This window comes from Pieris rapae, chromosome 16 (assembly GCF_905147795.1).
Source record: "Pieris rapae chromosome 16, ilPieRapa1.1, whole genome shotgun sequence".
Taxonomy (NCBI): domain Eukaryota; kingdom Metazoa; phylum Arthropoda; class Insecta; order Lepidoptera; family Pieridae; genus Pieris; species Pieris rapae.
The window spans coordinates 2,332,086-2,354,734 of NC_059524.1; the positions used below are offsets into that span (position 1 = coordinate 2,332,086).

General features: G+C 34.0%; 1 protein-coding gene across 1 annotated transcript in view; it reads right to left on the reverse strand.

Annotated features, from left to right (window-relative positions):
* The window catches only part of LOC111003218, a 220,476-nt gene that overhangs the window by 178,272 nt on the left and 19,555 nt on the right, over positions 1-22,649 (reverse strand). Inside the window, exon 2 of the mRNA XM_022273619.2 lies at positions 1,374-1,515. Within this exon, the coding sequence (XP_022129311.1) occupies positions 1,374-1,428 (55 nt within the window). The 5' untranslated portion in view covers positions 1,429-1,515. The remainder of the gene's footprint in view (positions 1-1,373; positions 1,516-22,649) is intronic.

Consider the following 22,649-nt stretch of genomic DNA (forward strand, 5'->3'; position numbering starts at 1 on the left):
TAAATCACCCCATGTGGGGCATGGGCCCCACATATTAAGAAACACTGATATAGAGGGATAACCTGCTTGTGCTGATAACTGAAACAATACGGCACATTAAAAAGTAATGAATAACAAATTCTTATTATTAATCATTGATTTTGTATGAATGTAATCAGGTCATATTATTGGTACCGGTATAAAAAGGTTTGTTATACTGGTACCAATAATTTGACGCTACCAATAGTTTAAATACACATAAAATAATTCGAATGGAAGAACCTTTCATTTTTAGACGGTAGAAATTAGCATGTGCGCTATATATAATGATATTTGATAGTACTTCCTTTAAAGACTGGCTTAGTTTCCTTTAAAAAGAGTGACTCACAAAGCTCGTTCTTAAACGTACAAAGTAACGTAAAGTAATACGAACTAATTAAATTATACACTTTATAATTTTGATATCTGAAATTCATCTTGTATTTAATTACTTCCGTTCAGATAAACGTCATGTCTTTCAATATTATTTTTATCATGATGTTATTTGAGATAATAAAACAGTCTTATATTAAATACTTAATTAATGGTTAATTGGGACGAACATAAATCATCCGTAACTCACCCTAATTGTATAATTGCGGTTAAAAAAGGCTTCAAAAAAACTTAAAGGCAAAATTAAATGTCAATTAAATTGTAGCTGTTTTATAAATCGCGTAATATTTAATACAAATTAAATCACTCCAGTTGCTTCTAATTAAACTTAAGATCTTCTCTTCTTAATCATAGTCAGCATTACTGAAGGTTGTACCTGTCTTGAAAAGCCCTTATCGAGAGGTTTTTTTTAAATGAAAGATACCTCCCTATCTTGTAGGAGGCTCATCTGATGTTGAACCGCCCATTACCAGAAGGCTCGGAAGTGCGAAGTTGGTCTTTTAAAAACTGGTACGCTCTTTAATTGAAAGACTTGTTGGGTGAGGTGGTGTGCAGCAAAAATTGCTGGAAGAAACACTCAGTTGAGGTGGACTTGCTGCCTCCACCACTCTACCCTCAACTTGTCTCACTGCATAAGGGATGTTGAGGCCCTTAATTATCCAAATTGTGTTAGAACAATGGGTAGGTGACCGTTACATCTCCTGCCTGCCACTTTTTCTTCTTCTCTATAATTACCAGTTGGACTTAAAATATATGTTGGGCATTAATATCTTGCCCACGGTGGCTAATATGAATTGAGACTGGCTATTTATGCAGGATTCGACACGTTCGAGCTGTCAGCTGTCACAAATTCTATAGACGTTCATAAACTATTTTCAAATGTTTGCAAATACCTGAAGCGTTACATTACACTTATGCAGGTCATTTAAGTTAAAAGAAGAAGCAGTTAAATGTAAACTTACCATGAATCCATCCAATAAGCAGGGATCCGATTACAAAGAAAACAAGTGTCCCCATTTTTCACAGTTCACTTATCACATAACAAACTTATCTGAAACCCGTTGACATCACAACACTACGGAACATCTCATCTTTGTCTGTCACCTGGAACAAGAAATATGAAATATTAGAAATTCGTATTATTCTTTCGTCAGTACTACATTAAAAAAAAATGTTTATTTATTATAAGAACATCTGCATTCCTATGTGTAAGATTTGGGAAGCCTTTTAATTAAAAAATACCTGTGTCAGGATTCCCAGCTCTTCCATAACAAACTTAATTCTAAATTTCTTAATATAATATTTTATGTTATTTATTTTTATTTTTTTCAAATATTATCAACATGCCTGAGTGCATGAGTGAGTGTGTGGATGCAAATGTGAGTGAGTGAGTCAGTGAGTGAATGGATAAAGTGTGTAATAACATACTAGGTCTCAGAAGCAGTTCTAACACTGCATAGGATGTGTTCATAAGCCAGTCCTTTAGTCAGGCAAGGTCAGTTATTATATATGATATTCCAGGATCCGTGTCTAATATATTGCGATTTTAATGCAGGATATGATATTAGAACAGATTTATAAACGTATAATTTTTTTTCGTATAAATATTTTTTTTATCCGTGACTTGATAATGACATGATCTATCTACAACGCTATGGAGCCCTTGTAAATGTAAATTGAAATGATTCCGTTGTAAAGATTTTAAAACAATATTTTAAAGGAGCAGTTGTCTAACATCTAATCATCTGTGTAAGACCTTAAATATGCGTGTATGTAAATGTTAACGGGTATGTGTGCGTAAAACTCGAGCGAGCTGTGTCTGTGTTAGTTTTGGTAAATAATAATAATAATAATAATAATTTATTCATTGCACGAATATGGTATAAAATGTATGTAAATAGGTATGTGTGTAAATAGGTAGTAAGGCCCCTGCAGCATCGTAATCAAATTCGTGTAGCATAGTTTTTATGCATTTTGTGAGATTATTTAATAGTTTGACTTTATCAGAATCTATTGATTACGATATTTCCTATCCTTCTATCAGTGCGAATGTCCATGGGCGGCGGTATCACTTAACATCAGATGAGCCTTCTGCCCGTGTGCCTCCTGTAACATAAAAAAAAATTTTTGCCCAAACACAGTACTTCGTTTTGGCGGGGGGAATAAAAATTTATCTGTTATATCTTTAACAGATGCTAAGATGTATAGCTTTCTTGCTAAATAAATGTTTCATTCTAGTGAATTAGTATAGACATAATACATGAATGTTAAATCTCAAGAGACTCATTCTTTTCCGTTACGTTTACGTTACGTATCAATTGTATTGTAAAGCTTCTCCGTTTCTGGGTGAGTGGGAGAGGGAGAGGGAGTTTTGATTGACAGCAAACTAGTCTTATATAATGGTTTTTTTACTTAGATGGATAGTTTTCAGAACTCATGAAAACCTCGCACGGCTGCGTTGTTTTAATTCGCTTTAAAGAAGATGATGAATTAACTTATATCGATAAATGTTTTGGTTTTAACTTTAAGATTGCTACAGACATAAATACTTTATAAATTACTTTCAACAAATAGCATAGTACCTATAATCTTACCTGTTCCTTATATTAACTAATTAAAATTTAATTCTAAATATTATTTTATGCTTTTCATTGCATTGTTTAATTATTATTGATGTCCCAATAATTTTAATTATTTAAATAATTGTTGAGATATACTATCTTTTCTAATAATTCGATTAATATTTTTAGTTTATTCTTGTGAAACTACGTTTTAAATTTACTGCATTTTTTTAATAAATCGAATATTGATTTGAAAATATTTATTTAGATATTATATATCTGTTGCCACACAATTGGTATTTCATAGCTGAATAATTCAACGTAGTAAAACTATTAACACGAACAAAGAGTAAGAAAAAAGCGTATTGTAGAAGCAAAGTTTCCCGTTCCATATAATTGGGTGCGCGGCGTCGTTGACGCGCAACACCGTGAATGATAGATAGGCTGGGACATTGTGAGCAAGTGATATTATGAGAAAATAGCGAGGTTTATGAAAAATCGCATCACATTTTTCATCCTTTATTCATTTGTTGTTTATTAATACGCAGATAGAGCGACGATAGGCTTATAAGTTGTAAATAGCGTTTGGCATCTCCTGAGACCTAACTTATTCGTACACGTTACAATCACACGCACCCACACACTCATATGCACAAACACAATTACATGCACCCATACACTCACACATGCAGTCACGCGTGTTACACGTAATGCTTTAAGAAAAATGGTAGTAGTAGATGTTGTAAACTCAATTTAAATTAATTTTGAAGAAAGCAAATCAAAAATTCTTTTGGAATCAATTATTATTAAGTTTGTTACGGGAGGGCTGACACGTATTTTTTACTTAAAAAAGTTCTCAAAACTTATACATTATAATACATGTCTATAGTGAAGTATTTTATTAAATGTTTGGCTGTAAGAAAAATCTAATATCTGGAAGCGTCCAAAGAGCTGGAAACGTTCGAGTCATTGTTTAGTAGCGCGGCACCCAAACTTAAATAGCCGTGATGAGAGATTTTTTTATGTAATCGGAGGCAAACGGGCAGGAGGAACACCTGATGTTAAGAGATACCACCGCCCATGGACACTCGCACTGCTTGTTGCCGGCCTTACAAAAATTGCTATGCTCTTATCTTGAAGTCGAGTTGCTTCCGAAATAATTCAGTGGGCAGCTGGTTCCGTATAGTGGTCGTGCGCGGCAGAAACTGCTTTAAAAATGGAACTTTGTAACTTAAACAACTGGAATTCTAAATTTAAATACACCATTGAAAACTATTTTACTTGGGTATATAACTAAATAACTGTGTACCGTGAAATGCAAACATATTTCGTGCAGTTAAACAGGTGAAGTGGTTGAACCTGTGATTTGAACTATAATACCAGAGATTACTGTCAGATAGGAAAGCGACCAGTTTGCATGTCGCAGCCATTAGCAATACAGGCATTGGTTAATTCTACAGTTACGCTTATAGTCGCACGCGATCGTGTTTTAATCGAGTTATGTTATGGAAATTTTTAATCGATACGTCGCGAATATTACCAGTTAACATAATTTGCGACAGATTTTTATTGATGACTGCGTCAGGATTCTGAATAAGTTTTTTTTTTAATTTCCGCGATTTTTGTGGTGCGGCACCTTATTTTATTCACATATTTTGTTAAGAAACCACATTTGGTCTGGTGAAGCCACTTCCACAAATGATATTCGAATATATATTTCTAATTTATATTTAGAATTATTGCAAAAACCTACAAGCTGCGATCTGAAGCTTTTTAACGTTTCCTATTACATGTTTGTCATTACCAGCAATTTTTAACTTTTACTTACCAAACATGCAATTACATAATATAGCACACAGCTTAAAATCCTATATCTTACCATCCAATTATCATACTCATAATTATTCTAACAAAATCTTATACAAAGTTAACCCCTTTTTGAAGTCGTTCAATGACATTTAATTAGTAAAGAATTTAATGAAAGCTATTGTAAACAGAACCCAAATTAATTAATTTGTGTAGTCACATGTATGGAGTAGCCATGGGGAATAATTATAGTTGCTCAATACCTCAGTAAACATTTTTAGTCCTTTCATTTCCTCTATATTACCTCGACTGAGCACTTAACAAAGAATCGATTCGCTCGACAATAAACCTACCGATATTGTGTCTACACAATGCGAGCCGGACGTAAAATCGGATGTAAGCCGGTCATAATGTCACGGAAAGTTAATTAAATCAACCGGTTAACCGGCTGAACGATTCCGGATTGATTGAGTTATATTAGAGTGGCGGGTAAGTGGATTTTACGGAGAAAATATCTAATATTGATTGACGAGTATCGCGGACTTTTTGTAATTATAAACCTGTTATTATTATTATGTATATACGCTAGCTTAATAAAATAATGCGCGCGTATGGGGATTTAGATAAACTATCCAACCTATTTTTAAAAGAGCACAAAGAGGGTGCACTAATTACACTTACACTTTCTGGAAGCGTATTCCAGTTAAGTTAGATTATGAAAACTACATTTTTGAAATCTTCAATTCGAACACACAAATTTACAGTACAGTATTTGAAATTTTATTAACTTAAATAATAATAATTAATAATTGATAAACAGAAAAATAAAACAAATATGTTTGGTCCTTTGGCAGTAGTAACTTAACTGTATTGTGAATTGTGATACTTAGAGCAGTGTTGGCCTAGTAGTGGCTTCAGCGGTCGTAGGTTCGATCCTCGGCTGTGCACCAATAGACTCTCTTTCTATGTGCGCATTAAACATTATCGAACGGTGAAGAAAAACATCTTGAGGAAACCGACATGTCTTAGAACCCAAAGTCGACGATATGAGTCAGGCACAGGAGGCTGATTAGGTACCTGCCTATTTTAAAATTTTAAAATGATCATGAAACAGATTCAGAAATCTGAGGCCAAGACCTAAAAGAGGTTGAAGCGCCACTGATTTATTTTATTTATTGTATTATTGTGATACTTATTCGTTGACCGAGGAAAGCACCGAGTCACGGGTGCCTATACCTACCTATACCTATACCTATCATGCGCCAACTTAAATCTTTAATTGGCGCCTGTGCACTTGAACACGACGGTCCAAGAGTCTACTCAAAAGGGAACAAAATCGAAGTTAGAGGAAAATCTCTTATATTGGAGCCGTTTATTATTCGCCGCCTGCTCAACGGAATAAAAATATAATCTATAATAAAAAACCTTCGTTACCCATAAGTCTTTATTTCAATTCCAATTTCAAAAATTCTAAAAATTTCGTCATATCAACGTGATCTGTGCCGTCTATGTAAGAGCACACACAGCCCTTAACGTTTCTACTATTCTCTATGGGATAAATTGCGAAAAGCAATAAGTGTCGTAACCTCGAGAGAGAGAGAGAAAAGAAATTCATAGAGAATATGTTGTGACGATAGCAAAGTCTATGCAAGTCACATCTCTACACATTGAAAAACTAGCGACTCGAGTCGGAGCGAATTCTATTACATTATTTTCATGCGTAGTATGAACATAATGTAATACTCATGACTTCAAGACTTCTTAACATGATTCAAATTGTATTTAACAGTGTCGATTTCGTGCGGTTTTAACGTCTCGAATTTTGAAACAACTGCTTTTGGAAATGTTAGATATTTTGGCCAAAGGTATGTGTTTATATCTATATAATATATATAAATGAATCCCTTGAATCTCCCTTGATCACGGTATCCTGCTGGACCGATTCCGCTAATTTCTTTTTTGTTGTTTTTTTTACTGTCATGAGAAGGTTCTCGAAATATAAAAAAAATATTAGTGAAATTGCGTGGAAAATTAGAGCTTAAAATACTTGACCACCATATTAAGTAATATTGACTCTGACAGAATTATTTCAACTGAAGATATTTAGAATAGACTTTTAATCAAGACAAATTTCGTTATGATTATTTTTTTAAAATAAGAAAAAAATAAACATAATACCATTATCACTAGACTACTTCCGTGAATGTTTCCCTGTCAAAGTAACAAACGACAGTTGTAAAAAAGCCCTAGTTCAAATTGTCAACGACAAAAAGAATTCCATTTTTAAAATCGTTCCGTTTATGCTCATTTAAATCAATTAGAAGTAGAACAAAGAAAACTCAGTACTCGAGCACGCACCTAAACCCTCATTAAGGTGTTATAGGATTTGTGCTCTTTATTACCAACGGCGTAGGGTTCAATTTATTTAGTAAAAAAAGTTTAGCATGTCGCAAAAGAGACAATGGTAATGCGCTGACTGAAGAAGCCGGGCCCTTCAGTTACGAGTGACCCGAGGCGTTGATAACTCTTTGTTCGGGGCGACTGATGAACCCTTTTAACTTTACAAAGACCGTTTATATCGAATGGTTTAATGATTGTTGACGATTTGTAAGTGTTTGTGGGGTTAATGAACTTTTTATTTTCTATTTGCCTGGGCAGACGTTATTTTAAACTAAATTTCTTAAATATATTCTATAATAATATTCTATTGGGTCACGATAACTGTGGAAAAGAGAATGAATATAGACACTATTTATTGTGTGCAACAGACTTTTTACATACCAAGTAAGGTGGGCTTAAGTGCCCATGGATATTCACATTGCCAGAAGGCTCGCAAGTGCGTTACCGGCCTTTAAGAATTGATACGCTTTTTCTTGAAGCCACTAAGTCGAATTGGTATGGAAATACGTCAGTGGGCCTCCTGGTTCCTCATAGTTGTGGACCTCGGTAAAACTGCCATAAGAAGCGCTCAGTTGTGAAACGACGGACGTCCAGCTGATACGGATGGAATTTTGAATTCTCCCTTGACGTCCAAAGATGAATCTCAGCATCAGGTATTAAAAGAACTGAATCGCGTGGCTGATCTACAGAACTATATATGGAGGTATAAGTACTTCATTGTTCATGGACTTTTCGAGAGGTTTAGTAGGTAGTTCAAGTATATCAGTTGTATAGGGTTAGTTTTTAATAGTTATCTAATTAAATTCTAAACATATATATGAAATATATTCTTACAAATCTTGCTATAAGTGCGCATGTACCATAGTTGCTCGTTTGACTCCTTCGGTTGTTTACGAATTAACCTCAAACAGCCGCCCGAAGATGATCGGAGTAATTGACGTGTCACATGCGCATGGCCAATTCCTTGATATAAGTTTGAAGGTATACAGTATACGCGAAGTCAGGGAAGTGAATTATAGTTAATCAAGTCATTACTGGAGTACTATATCAACTAGCTCTTACATAGTAAATGTGTGGGAGACAGAGTAGTAAATGGTACTCAGTGACAAATCAACAAAACGAATAACTCGTTATTATGTTGCCTTTAAAGTTTTAAATTACATCAGAAGACCTTATAAAATATTCAGACCACGGCTCCGCGAAACGGAAAGGCGACTTTTCTCCAACAAAAACACTTTCCTAGATAACTAAAATGCTGCATTTAAATCAATTTTTATGTTAAGTTGGGGCAATCTTAAATCTTGGAAGCTTCCTTTTCCAGAACTCGGCTTTCTACTGATTCTTTCGTTTCGTTTTCGTAAATAGTGGATTTGGGCAGGATTTTTTTTTATATTTCTTCATATACATATTAGTATGTTATAGACGAACCAAAAGATATTTTAGCAAATATTTTTATGTCACACATACTACTACCAAGTCTATATAAACACAGAAATGTGTCTTATGTAGTAATTTATAAGTATCTGAGCAACATACATTATACAACAACATTACAATAATACATAACTTCAATCCGTTAAAGAAGTGTTTTTCTTTAAATGTGTAAAAGTTATGTTAATAAAAGACAATACTAAGTATCTGACCATTTACATCAGTCGCACTAGAACTTGTAACATATCAGTCTTCAGCTTCCTACATCTGTTCCATGATCAAGGAATCACCGGGTTCGAAGGCATGCCGGCAGCCTTACGATGTTGTCCTTCACTAAAGAGCGAGTGTTAAATATGCGTATAGGAAGTCGCTGCACATGTGGGTAATATTTCAGTGAATAGTTAATAATTATTAACGTAATGACCAAATAAGATAATCACCCCCCCCCCCCCCCATATTTCTTGCGTTATATTTGAACGGACCCTGACCCGGTGCGGAGAGTCGCACGTCGAAGTCACTGGGCCATCGCTGATCATTTTGATACCTTCTATAAATAACAGGAACCACGACTCAACGTCTTAAATGTTTCTTCAGTTATTTTTTAAATAGAGTATGGTTAAAAAATCTAAATCTCCCTAATCCCGTCTTTTTTTCGAAATTGAAAACCAACGATTCCAAATTGAAAACTGAGTACTCGTAAGTAATTTTATATATAAAATCCAAGCAATTTCATGTATCCGTAGGCTATGAAAATGTATATAGAACCAGCAAAAGAAATGAATTGAGTACAGTAAGCTTGAAACATCTTGGAATAATCTCTTTCAACTGAGAGACTCTTAATCTGTCCAATAAAAGTTCAAGATGCCCGATAAAAAACATTATCGAACCAATATTTCAAAGTAAATCGCCTGAGTCATATCTTGCCTGAAGCTGTAATGGATTGCCTCGTATCTGATAGATTTTAATTTGATGTCAATCTGGAACGGTTGTTGTATAAATCAAATTCGATTTTTCTGAAGAGTGAAAATTTCTTCGAAAAATAAGCGTTAAGTACAGATTAAACGTGTTCGTTCGGTTACGTAAATTTATTTATTCAATAAAAGACTTTTCATATACACAAGATATATAAGAAATAAAATCTTTAATTGAAGTGAAGATGAATCCTTCATTGATTCATATACAAAAAAGTTTTAAGAGAGATTTGTCAACAACTGTATAACGAATGTAGGCTGTGAACGTAAAGTTTCACAGCGACGGGAGCTAGACGGCCATGTTAAGAGAGGAGACAGCGGCAGTGATGAATCACAATTAATTATAGTAGATTGGAAATATTTTCAATATACGTAGTTCGTCTGTGAATATATCTATTGCTTTTATAATATGACATAAGAACCCCTACGCTTAAACATACAAACAATGACAACATAATTACAAAAATTAGTAGAACATAAAAACGCATCAACAATATGGTGGACCTGTTTCGGTATTATCATAATTTAGGACTAGGGAAAACATGTACCTAATAGAGTCTATATTCAAAAAATATATATTACAATTCAAATTGAGGCCTCCCTAGTAAGTCAGACCTGTATCTATAGAAGCTTCGCTGTTCTTTAATGTACATATTTGTATGAATACGAGTAGCATGTACTTAAGTTAAAGTTTTATATTGATTTATTCACTTAACATAACTTAGTCACCTTTATATAATTTTTGTGTTTTCTCAGTCTTAACTATTTAGTGGACTAAACTATTAGAGCAGTGTTGGCATCTCATTCATGAGTCGTAGCTTCGATTCCCGACAGTGCACAAATGGACAACCTTTTTGTGTGCGCATTTAACATTTTCTCGGTGAAGGAAAACATCTTGAGGAAACTGACATATCTTAGACCCAAAAAGTCAACGGCGTGTGTCAGGCACAGGTGGTTGACCACCTACTTGCCTATTAGATTGAAAAAATGATCATGATACAGATTCAGGCATCTGAGGCCTGGACCTAACGAGGCGCCACTGATTTATTATTTAATTTATTACATTAATAGTTATTAGAATAAAAATAAAGAAATGACAAAAACATCTACTTAATTACGGCAATATTCGTTTAAAAGCAATTGTGTTCATGCAAATTGAGCATTGCACGATACCCTCAAGCGGTAATTGTGGCAGCGGTATCGACTAAATGGTCTGTCATGAAGGAAATCTGATATGTATCTGTCATATTTGTCGCGATATACTGCACCATTGTATGCTGTATTGGCTTCAACGTATGACTATCAAACCCGAGGTCGTAGGTTTCCATCATTGCAGCAATGGAAGCTTCGCTCGAGCGGTGAAGGATAATATTGTGTGGAAACCGGCTTGCTTTAGACCCAATGTGTGTCAGGCATAGGTGGCTGATCACCTTTGTCTATTAGAGTGTTAGGTTAGATCGCCGATACAGAGATTAACAGGTTTAATTAACAAAAGGTACGTATAAAAATAATAGATGCGTCAAAGCAGAGACTATCTCAAATGTGACGATCGGACAATTATTTTGGAATACATACATAGTCATTAAAACTAATAAATAAATAAAAAATATTTTGAACGGTACCTTTAGTATATTCCTTTATCTTCAGCATTTATAACAAGCAACTCAAATAATACTTTTGACAACGGTCAAAAGTAGGGTTAAATAACGATTTAACCCTAAACCCGTGATTATTATGATTGCGGCATTTCAGTAGTGATTGGACATTTACTCCAACAAATTATCTCTATTGAATACCATTTTGTCGTGCGTAATTATTAAAAAAACACACAATACATAATAAATATAAAGGATGCAATGGGCGGCCTTATCGCAAACAAGCGATGTCTTCCAGGTAATGCCAGGCAATTAGGAAAAACTAAAAAAAGAAATATAATGAGTAAGGTGCAAGAAGTGCATAACCAAATGATATATGAAAAAATATAGAACCTTAATGTAAAGTATTACAAAAAATAATTCCTCCTGCCCGTTTCCTCCTGTTCTATAAAAAAAAATAAAGACAAACTAAAACGTAAAAGCTAATGACACGGATTCATGAATGACGATGCAATACAAAAGAAAAGGAAATATGAGAATTACTAAATATAAGACACTAGTCACGATGGATGAGGATAGGATAAGGTTAAGGAAATGTTTATACTGAAGAGTTTCAAAAGATGATAGAGAGGTAGTCAATCGCATGGAGTCAAAGCCAAATTGAGAGAAATCCGTTTGCCTTTGACGAAATCTCTTGATATCACCACTGGCAACTTGCTTTAGAATTAAGAGCTTATTAAATTTTACAATGTCTATATATTTCCAATACGCGTAGGCATTGTGTTTTTTAGGTTCCTGTAGGTAATTAAAGGTTATTTTTCTTACGTAATATTTATCTACATAAAATTTTATAACCATTGCCATTCAGACCTATTCACTTTTCTTTTTTTATGTTTGGCCTCGTTGGTGAGTCTAGAAATAAAAATCCACTAAGTGTAAAGAAACATATTTATTACAAATAATTTTCAAAATTCGAATGTCATAAGTATACAGTTAATTGTGTAATCGTGTTATTTTTTTATTGTTATTTCAATAAGACGATAAAATTCCGTAATAAGAGTTATGGTAGAAGAACTTATTTAATGGATAAACATAACTCCATACTTTAAATATCGACCAACATCGTGAGTTAAAACCTTAAAAAAGTTATAACATTTAAACAAACCACAACAATCTTAAAGAAAGAACGCAGTTATACGCATTACCTAATAATAGTAACGCAAAACATTAATTACTTAATCACATTGTAAATTGTTAAAATATTTTATCATGTATTCATTTGCTCTCTTTACATCTTTAGGTACATCTTTTTTTTAAAGGGGGCAACTATGTAGATACCTACATACATGGCGCAATCGTACTTCATTTCATTTATAATCTAGGTTTAGTCAATGCCCTGTAAGCATTTACATTATATTAAAAATAAGGAGTCGTTTTCCAAAGCTTGCCTGAGTTGTTTAATTATATTTCTCCTTCACGAATTTGTTATGTGCCTACTCATACGATATCCCACAAGTACAAGACCAACTAGATTCGCTAAGAAACGCCGAGCACTCAAGCATATAAAACTGTATTTGGCGAGCGCAGCGAACTGTCAATTTACTATGAAATCAGTAACAACACGTCAACTTCATACGATAGCAGGTACGCTAGATCGCATCTGAAATTGCCGGAAAGATTTATGGCGCCCCGTTTGTTAGTTTTGATTTGTTTCGTAGTAAATTCGCGAGTTTAGCCCTGCCTGTGGATAGTTCGTGTTAGACAACTTGCCAAAACCGTAGCGGGAAAATAGAAAATTCATTTTAATCTGACATGTTGTTTGTTTAAAATTTCAATTTTTCTAGCCCGACTGCAGCGATGCGGCGTAGCGAGATTACGGGTTTTATACGCTGTGCAATCAAGTTGCGTTATTTAAGTTTTTTATATTTTACGCAAGTCAATTGTAGCTAGAACGCGGGATCTGAAGTACTCAAAATTGACACCCGGCAAAACAATTGCGAATTTGCTGCAATTGAGAACCTCACCTCTTTTCGGTTGTAGAGGATGTGGAACTGGTACCTATTTATTTATTTATTTGGAAATAAAACAGATACATCTTTACAATAAAAATAAAACATAAAATAAACACATTGGATGTATCCACCATAGGTTTCACTAATATAACTATATGATACAGAGCAAAGCAAAACAAAACAAAACATGACAACGACACATATACATGTAAGAGTTAGAACTTAAATTTATTAACCTCGGAAGTAATGAGACTGGAACTGAAGGTACTGTCATCGTGGTATTCTGGTTATCTTTTGGGCCAAGAGATCACCAATGGGCGACCCCGATTATCCAGAAAATTAAACGACGCAAGTGGAAATGACACACATACATATTATACACAAGAGAGTCCAATCCCCAAGCGAACGCTGGATGGGAAGGAACGGAAAAAAAAGAACTCGCATGGAAAGCGAAAGCGTGGCCGTCCTTAACAAACCTAGCGTCAAACAGGATGAGGCAAAGAGAACCGGAAAGAGATGTAAGACTAAGATTAAGGCCGGACGTGATGTAGACTTACCGTGGACGCCCTCTGCCTGGATTCATAGGACATTAAGCCAAGTATTGCAAACCTAGATTCGACCTACCAAAACACAAATCTTTATATTTTATGTTTAACCCTAACTCTGACTAACCGTCATACGTCAGTAAATAAGTAAAGTATTTGTAAAATCTTTACAACAATCATTTTTAATTTTTAAGTGTCATTCAAACAAGCTTCAATGCATCTAAACATCAGCTTGAATAATTCAAAGCTTCCATTCGCAAAGCAAGTTTTAATTGAAAATCAGTGAGCCCTAAGCGCGGGCAAAACAGTCCGCAAATCCTAAATTAAAGTTAATACAAACTGGAGCACTTAAAGCAAAAGTCAAAAGTCCACTTAAGTCGGCGCCGAGACTGGGATAAAACGCGACGCGAGATATACTACCAGCTTCAGTTGATATATCGCTGACTTTTCAACGACACGACCGCGAATAACGCCACGAACGCCTTTTTATTACTATCCTCACACATTGTTTGCAGCGTCTAAAAGCATTGACTCGATTGAAAGTAGCCTGACGTTCGTTTTATATGAAAACAGCGGGCTACTAACACATCTGTAGACGTATTTTCCAACACAAAGTCAGCAATGGTTAGTAAAATTTCATATCAAACGTTATTTTTATGATTTTTAATAATCTGATGATCTTCATGAAAACTGTGTCTTAATTTTTAAGAATTTTATTTTTACGTTTGCTTTTTCTTTTGTTGTCTAGTTTTGTTAGGTGTCGTTATTGATTATTGTTTATTTATTTTGTATTATTATATTTTTATTGCTTTTCAAATAAAGATTCGCACTTTTGCCTGGAATCTATGTATCTCTTTGTTTAAAATTGTGTTTATCCAACGACAAAAAATATAGTAAGTTAAAACTGTGTAATAGAATTTATTTCGTTTATATGAATAAGACTTTGAGACTCTTAAATTAAACGTAACAAAATATTATTTCACAAGTTCGTTACGAGTAAAATCATTTGTACTGGGTAAAGCCGATTAATATATATTTATACAAAGACATGTACATACCTGGTACGCCCTCTTCTACTATACTCTTTTTTTTCGTACCGGTCTTACTTTAAATCATTAGAAAATTACAAAAAAGAATCTGAAAATATTAAAGTGTTAAATGCTAGTATAACGCGCGTTAGCTGGTTTAAAATAGCTTGCACAAAGTGCTCCTATTGCCAAAATGTGAATTTAAAAATATAATTACCCTCTCAGCGAGATTTGAGAAGTCAGGTAGACAAATGGTAGCCGTGGACATAGACAAATTAATCTTGAAAGCGGGTTCATTTTTCATATTCCTAGAATAAACCAGGATCTTAACGACATTTTCCGCAGAACTTGACTCGTTTGGACTAAGCTAATGCTTTTGCTTTATATATTTTCCTGTGTTTATTTTCTTTATTTTACCCTTGGGCCTGCCTAAGCAGCTCGACAGAAGAGAAGAGTAGGTTCTATGTTTATAATAAAACAGCTTGGGAATTCTATTTTTATATGCTTCTATCTTCTCTTGACTGTAAGGTGCAGTAGCAACAACAGATGTGCAGCGATGGACTTTTAAATTATATTAAATTTGTCTAAACCCAAAAAAAAATATAACAAACGAGAAAAATAAACACAGTCAACAAATTCCTATCACCCAACATTATTTATAAAAATAACTAAGTATATAATAATAAGTTCCATCATAGCCGAAACACCATTTGACAGAAGCAACAAAAGTTTAGTCTAGAAAATCGATAATAATACTTGATGCATTCAAATTAGCAAAAGTTTTTATTTACTATTATTTATTCAACGATTCCCAATGTACGTGGGAGTATAATGAGAGTGCTTATAGAATTCCTGATGTTTCCAATAAATTAGCTGACAACCTTGTTTGTAAGTTAAACGGAAGTAATAATTCTAAATTAGCTTCACCCAGCGACAATTAGCCGCCTGCATAGGGTTATCCAAAAGTGGATTCTGCTACGATTGTAGCACTGTTAATAAGCGTAGAGCAGATGTGTTAAAGAGCTTAAAATATCAGCTAAGTATCGTAAATATATTAATCCAATACAAATTGGACAAGAACTTTATATTTTCATTAATTGTTTAATGTAAGAGATTTAGAAAGGTGTCTGTGCCCCATTTATAGATTTTTTGGTTTTTTTTTAATTTTTTGAATTTTTTGAATTTTTTTTTGATGTTCCGTACGCCCTAATTTGTTCTTGACCAATGTACGAACACATTACTTGCCATATAATTTGTTCATTCTAAACCATTCTATTATGTTCCGGTTTTTGAACAGAGCAGTTTTGGCCTAGCAGCTTCATATGCCTGTGATCGTAGGTTCGATTCCCGGTTGTGCATATGTGACATATGAAATCTATTGGACTTATATCACATTTGTCATCGAACAAGGAAGGAAAACAGCGTAAGCAATGCTTGCCTTAGACCCAAAAAGTCGACGGCGCGTGTCAGGCACAGGAGGCTGATCAACAACTCGCCTATTAGATTGATAAATGATCATGAAACAGATACAGAAATCTGAAGCCCAAACCTATAAGGTTGTAACGCCAGAGATTTATTTTATTTAAATAAAGTATCACTAAACCATTGAATAATCTAAATGTATCATTGATAATATTAAATCAAAAGCTTATTTTGGTAAGCCCTAAATATTGGACGGAAACACTTTTCATTCTAAAGAAATAGAGTTGGCAAACTTTTAATTAATTGTACAAGCAAGTTGACGTAGTTTTAGTTTTTTCTCGTTCATAAATATTTATAAACCTCCAGTATAAGGCACTAACTTGGAAGTAACATGTTCTCTTTGGTATTTAAATTGAGTTCTTGTAATGATATGCTTTGATCTAATAACATATTAAAACGAATAATCCTTTATTCATAAAAAATAAATTTGTTTTATAATTTCTTCTTATTTCTATTTCTTCAAGCTCTAGCCTCAATATCAAGTAACTAAAAATATTAAGTAATGAAGATAAAATCCACTAAGATTTTTTTAGGTTATCTGTTGACAATTAACTATTAGCCATTTTTTAACTCTACTTAAAAATTTAATCTTATCTACTGTGTGACATTATATGAAAATAAAAAACAAATTTTTATTCATGGTAATACAACAACTCTTCTCATTGATATACATCCTCAACAGAGTTAAACTCAAAATAATGAGACAATTACGGGCCACTGTCCAACCACTAAACATCTCCTAGGCGCGACAGACAGTCCCTAGTGTAACGGCTTTTAGCACAAAGATTCCTCTGTCAGTCACCCAACGAACAAAAATCCTCGGAGTATTGAGCTTGCTCCGTGAAGCTTTCCAAGTGCCCAGGCAACTTTTCTAGACGCAGCTAGGCAGACTTTATTAACCAGGGCATTACACAAAGAGGATTAAATGAGCGTCTTAGTCCCGAAATTGAGTTCACACTACGAACTCGAATAATCATATTGTATACATCAGTCGCGTTGCAAACTCATATGTTCGTTATGCGCATCGAAGGAGAAATATTGCCAATAGGTTCGTTTATATAAAATTAGTGATAAATCTGTGTTAGATAAGATATGCAAGGCTACTTTGGAAGGGGTTGGATGGGAGCCAGGCGGCTAACCCTCAGGTAAGCCGCAGATAACATACGCTCATTCAACCGCTCGAGTTACGTGAAAATGTAAGTCTTAATTTTATGGAGAGATTTTCACAGTACTTTCACGTGTCCGTTTGGTGTTTTAATATTTTATAGTGTGAATTTTTTTAATTGTCTAGTTTTTGTATTAGCTTGTGGATTGTTTTAGTAAAATATATGTTTTTTAAACAATGGCGTTACACAAAAGTTCGAGACAATTAAAAAACATTAAAAGCTATTAACTTTAGCGCTATGCAGTATATTTCTTAATCAGCCTTAATTAATGGAAAAATTCGGCAGTCAAGCGCCTCGGTTACCTAATCTGAATTTTATCTTAACGAACAAATATTTTTATTTTATTTTCTTTACGCCCATGGCGCAAGCATGCAGGCATCTTTCGACCATACCACTTAGTCTTTCGTATATTTTTCCTTTAATTATATATTAAGTTCATTTATGTATTTCGTAAATTTCAATTTCTTTTCGAACCCATGATTTAAGTTATGTCAAATCGTTATCAAGTGGTAACGTAAATCTACAAGTATTTAAATAAAGAACATAAATAAATATATTATTTATTTAATCTTTCGTATAAATTTAATAATTAGATAATTTATTCATTACTAATTAGTGTATACAATGATTAATAATGTTTTTTGTTGTACCGCCGCCTATGGTCAATGTCAACGCCAGAGGGTTCGCGAGGAGTTGCTGGCTATTGAAGAATTAATACGCTCTTTTCTTGAAGGACCCTAAATCAAAAGGTTCTGTATACTTGTAATACTTCAGTGGGTTCCACATAGTGGTAGTCGGCAGACGGCGAAAGAAAAGACGATAGATTTTCGTATTACTCGAGCCCGACAACTCACTAATTACATACTACTACTAGAAACATACCGAATATACGAGTAACATACTTTAAGCCACACTAATATATATTAAAAATACAAACATCACAGGTCTAACTGAAAAAATATTAGCGGAAATTCCTTTATTCAATCGGACTATAGATCGTTTTTTCGCACCATTACCGTTTTTCATCGAACGCTGCTAAGCTGATTATCGGAGCGTCAAACGCGCGATTCTGAACATTACTGAAAATTTAATTAGAGTGCAGTGTGCATTCGATTTTGTAACTGTATTTCCATCTTTTAAATCTAGAATTCAATATTACATTTAAATTCACCAAATGTTTTGTCACTAAAGCTTATATTTAAAATTCTATAAACACTATTATATTACTATGTATTTTATCAGATAATACAGTCTATTATTATTATTTTCTTAACAATCAATTATGTCATCCGCTATCTGTACCTTGACACACGTTGATGATTTCTTAAGTCTTCTGTCTCACCGTTTCCCGTCACCGTACGAGTGAGTTTTAAGTACACATAGAAAGAATGGTCCATTGATTATAGGGTTTCGAACCTACGTCCCCGTATGACAGTGACACTATCAGGTTGTTGGCTTGTTTTTTTTTATAGAACAGGGGGCAAACGGGCAGGAGGCTCACCTGATGTTAAGTGATACCGCCGGCCATGGACAGTCTCGATGCTAGAGGGCTCACGAGTGCGTTGCCGGCCTTTTAAGAATTTGTACGCTCTTTTCTTGAGGGACCCTAAGTCGAATTGGTTCGGAAATACTTCAGTGGGCAGCTGGTTCCACAAGGTTTGTTTAATCGTTGAAAGATAGGTGAGGTGAAATTTTATACTTTTTATATTTTTTTGCTTAAAACTATATGTAGTATTTAACATGTAAACCTTGTAGACTTATATTTGCCCGTATCAGCCCACCCATAAATCAGTTCACAATAGCCTATAGAAGTGTCAGAGACCGCTATAAATCTATCCATTTGATTTTAGATCAGTCCTAACACTGACCCGTCCGCTCATCCACAATATCTACGAAATAAGGAAACAAAACTACCTCCGATCATATCATCCCCAACTATTAATCCCTTTCAAGCCAAACCCGCCGTTCACTAAACGTAATAAAGGCGAAATCACCTTCACATGTCCCCTCGTTTACATCTAAGATAAGTTTGGAGTTTTAGGTCAAACGATAGTATATAACGTAGTAAGTAGTCTTGTATTTGACTCGATTGGGATTACGTCGAAGGAATCGATTCCCGATTATCGATTCAATCAGATGAACAAATACTGCACTAGGAAAGTTTGGGTGCTAGTAATTGAATCTGAAATGCGGTATGAAGTGCTTTGTTTTAGACAGTTTTCTGGCGCATTGAATCCATCTTGTTTGATTAAATTCTATAGTAAATTTACATAGTAGTACGTATGTATGTGTGGACTTTATTTCCGCTTCCGCGTGCTCATTTGTTCCGTAGTGCATAAACATACACGTATAGCAACTGTGTTTCATCATCGGACGTCGAGGCAGAATACAAAAATCCACCTTGACGTTTGTCTTCTCACATCTGAGCGATTTAAGGCACCACGCACCACCACTATGTGGAATCAGTTGTCTACTGAATTACTTCCGAACCAATCCAACTGAGGATCCTTCAAGAAAAGAGCGTATCCTTCAAAGGCTGGCAACGCTCTCGCTAGCCTTCTGCCATTGAGTGTCCACGGGCGGTATCTCTTAACATGGGGAGAGCATCTCGGCCAATTTTCACACAATTGAAAGCAAAGGACGAAAACATTAGCCTTTTTAAATGTCTGTACATTTCCTATTGCGCTATAGATATAAATATATTTTAATCAATAAACAATTTCGCATAATATAATTGGTACTAGAAGCAATGGCTTAGTATTTCATATGCGGTGTAAATCTAATCAGAAACATCTCGGAAATATAAAGAAAAGCCGTTATATGAAAATATGTCCATGGGCGGTATCACTTAACATCGGGACAGCCTCGCGGCCAATTTTCACACATTTGTAAGCAAAGTACGAAAATATTAGCCTTTTTAAGATCTGTCCATTTCCGATTGCGCTATGGATATAAATAAATTGTAATCAAGAAACAATTTCGCATTATATAATTGGTACTAAAGTGACGTAGTCTTTCATATGCGGTGTAAATCTAATCAGAAACATCTCGGAAGTATAAAGAAAAGCAGTTATATGAAAACGCTTCCGTAATATGACAAGACATTCAAGCTGGTACAAACACACCTTATCTTCATTCAAAGATAATATAACTTGCAATATGACATAAAAGCATTCCGATAACTTTATTACAGCCATGAAAGTTGATGCGAAATGAAAATTTAATGACATTATTATTCATTTAATATCTCTTGAATGGACACGTTTTACTGCGGCTTTGTCACAGGACATGTACGCCATTAATGTTTAATGTAATTGTCGAAAATGATATGAAAATTAACGTCGATCTGATTTAAACGCCGTGTTTGTCCAATTAAAAAGAAATTTACATGATTTTGTTGGGTGACATTTGCATTATGCAGATTGCATCGTGGATCAATTATTATTTTTCACACTATTATGAAAAATTGTTTTGGTTAGGTTTACAAATTATCAGTGGAACAATGGTGATCGAGCTGTCAAATAATTTGTATATAAATCAAATTTATCTCACTTTTGGAGAAAAATTTTACGTTTCATTTATTTATTTAGAAAATTATATACTTAATAATAATATAAGACAGATAATGCTTCTAGTGAGTATTTTTTGAATCCTGTAAAATCGGCTTGAATAAGTAATATAATAATAATAATCAGACGCCACTGATTTTCTTAAATATCCGGGATGAACCATTGTTACCCCTGGGCTTTTATCAGCCTCAAAAATCGCCTGTATTGTGAACCTGAGAGATACTCACACTTGTGAACAGGTTAATAAATTAACTTCTTAATTCGTGATACACTTGCGTATAACAATAGGTCAAGTACTTAATTAAGAAATATTCGAGTTTGTAACACAAATAAGGCGGTAAATCAGACGGAAAAGCATTAGCCGGACGAGGGTAAATCTGTTTGTAGCGAAAGTAAGTTAAAAGGTAATAAATTTTACATTGGTTCAGCGTTTGTTTACTTTCAACTTGAAATTACTGTTTTGAAGCTGACGGTTTGAGATTTTACGAAGTATTTTTTTTATCTCTACAGATTGGATGCACATAGAGGAACTGTGATCGGGGCTTAAATAATATTACTTAGAAATGTTAGATTGAACTTAAAGCACCACTATAATCTTATATATAAAATTCTCTTGTCGAGGTTTTTGCGGTTAAACTCCTCCGAAACGGCTTGAGAATGAGAATCGGCTCATAAAATTTTGTGTGCATATTAGGTATGTCTGAGAATCGGAAAACATTTTTTTTTATCCCCCTAAATGTTAAGGGTAGTCCACCCCTACATTTTTTTTTCTGTTTTAGATAAAAAAAAATTATCATACAACATTAGTAAATACATATAACCCTGAATTTTCAACCCTTTACAATCAACCCCTATTTTTAATTTCATTATTAAAAACTTATGTTGTGAAATCTGAGGTTTATACAGAGAAAAATTCTCAGAACAAACCTAATAAGATTTCTTGAGTCTCTGGGATAGCATAGTAAAATGTTCCATGTTCGTATGTACTAAACAGTTAGGCTCAGTAAAATCTCATTAAGGAGAAACGAAATTCGCGGGGGCAGCTAGTTAGTTATATGTATATATATAAGTATAAGTTAGTAAGTAAGTATATATATATATATATATATATCATTATTTAAACCTTAGGTAATATTAGTTGCTTTGTAAAAGTAAAACAAATAAACTTTGTATTTCACAAGTTTATTTTTAAACCATAAACAATACAAGAATAACTTACATTTAAAAATACATACCATTCTTAAAAAAAAACACAAACAGAATAAACAATTCTCAAATTGAAACGTACTTTAAAAAGGTCATGCTTATTTTGCCATTATCCATCAAGTTTTAATTCGAAATCCTCTGGGATAACAGATGGCGCTGGCAAACATAAACATTGGCTTCATCTAATGTCGATCAAGTTTAGTCCCTAGACTACATTCGTTTTAATAGACAAAAGATGACTTTAAATTAAAGTCTAACGAACGAAGAATAAAGGCGAATGCTCTATTTAATTAGATTAAGTGCAAAGGGATGTTAAGGGAAATTCTATTCGTAATATTATTCATAATTCAGGACATATTCAATTCGACTTAGGGTTCTTCAAAAAAAGAGCGTACAAATTCTTAAAAGGCCGGCAACGCACTCGCGAGCCCTCTTGCATCGAGAGTGTCCATGGGCGGCGGTATCA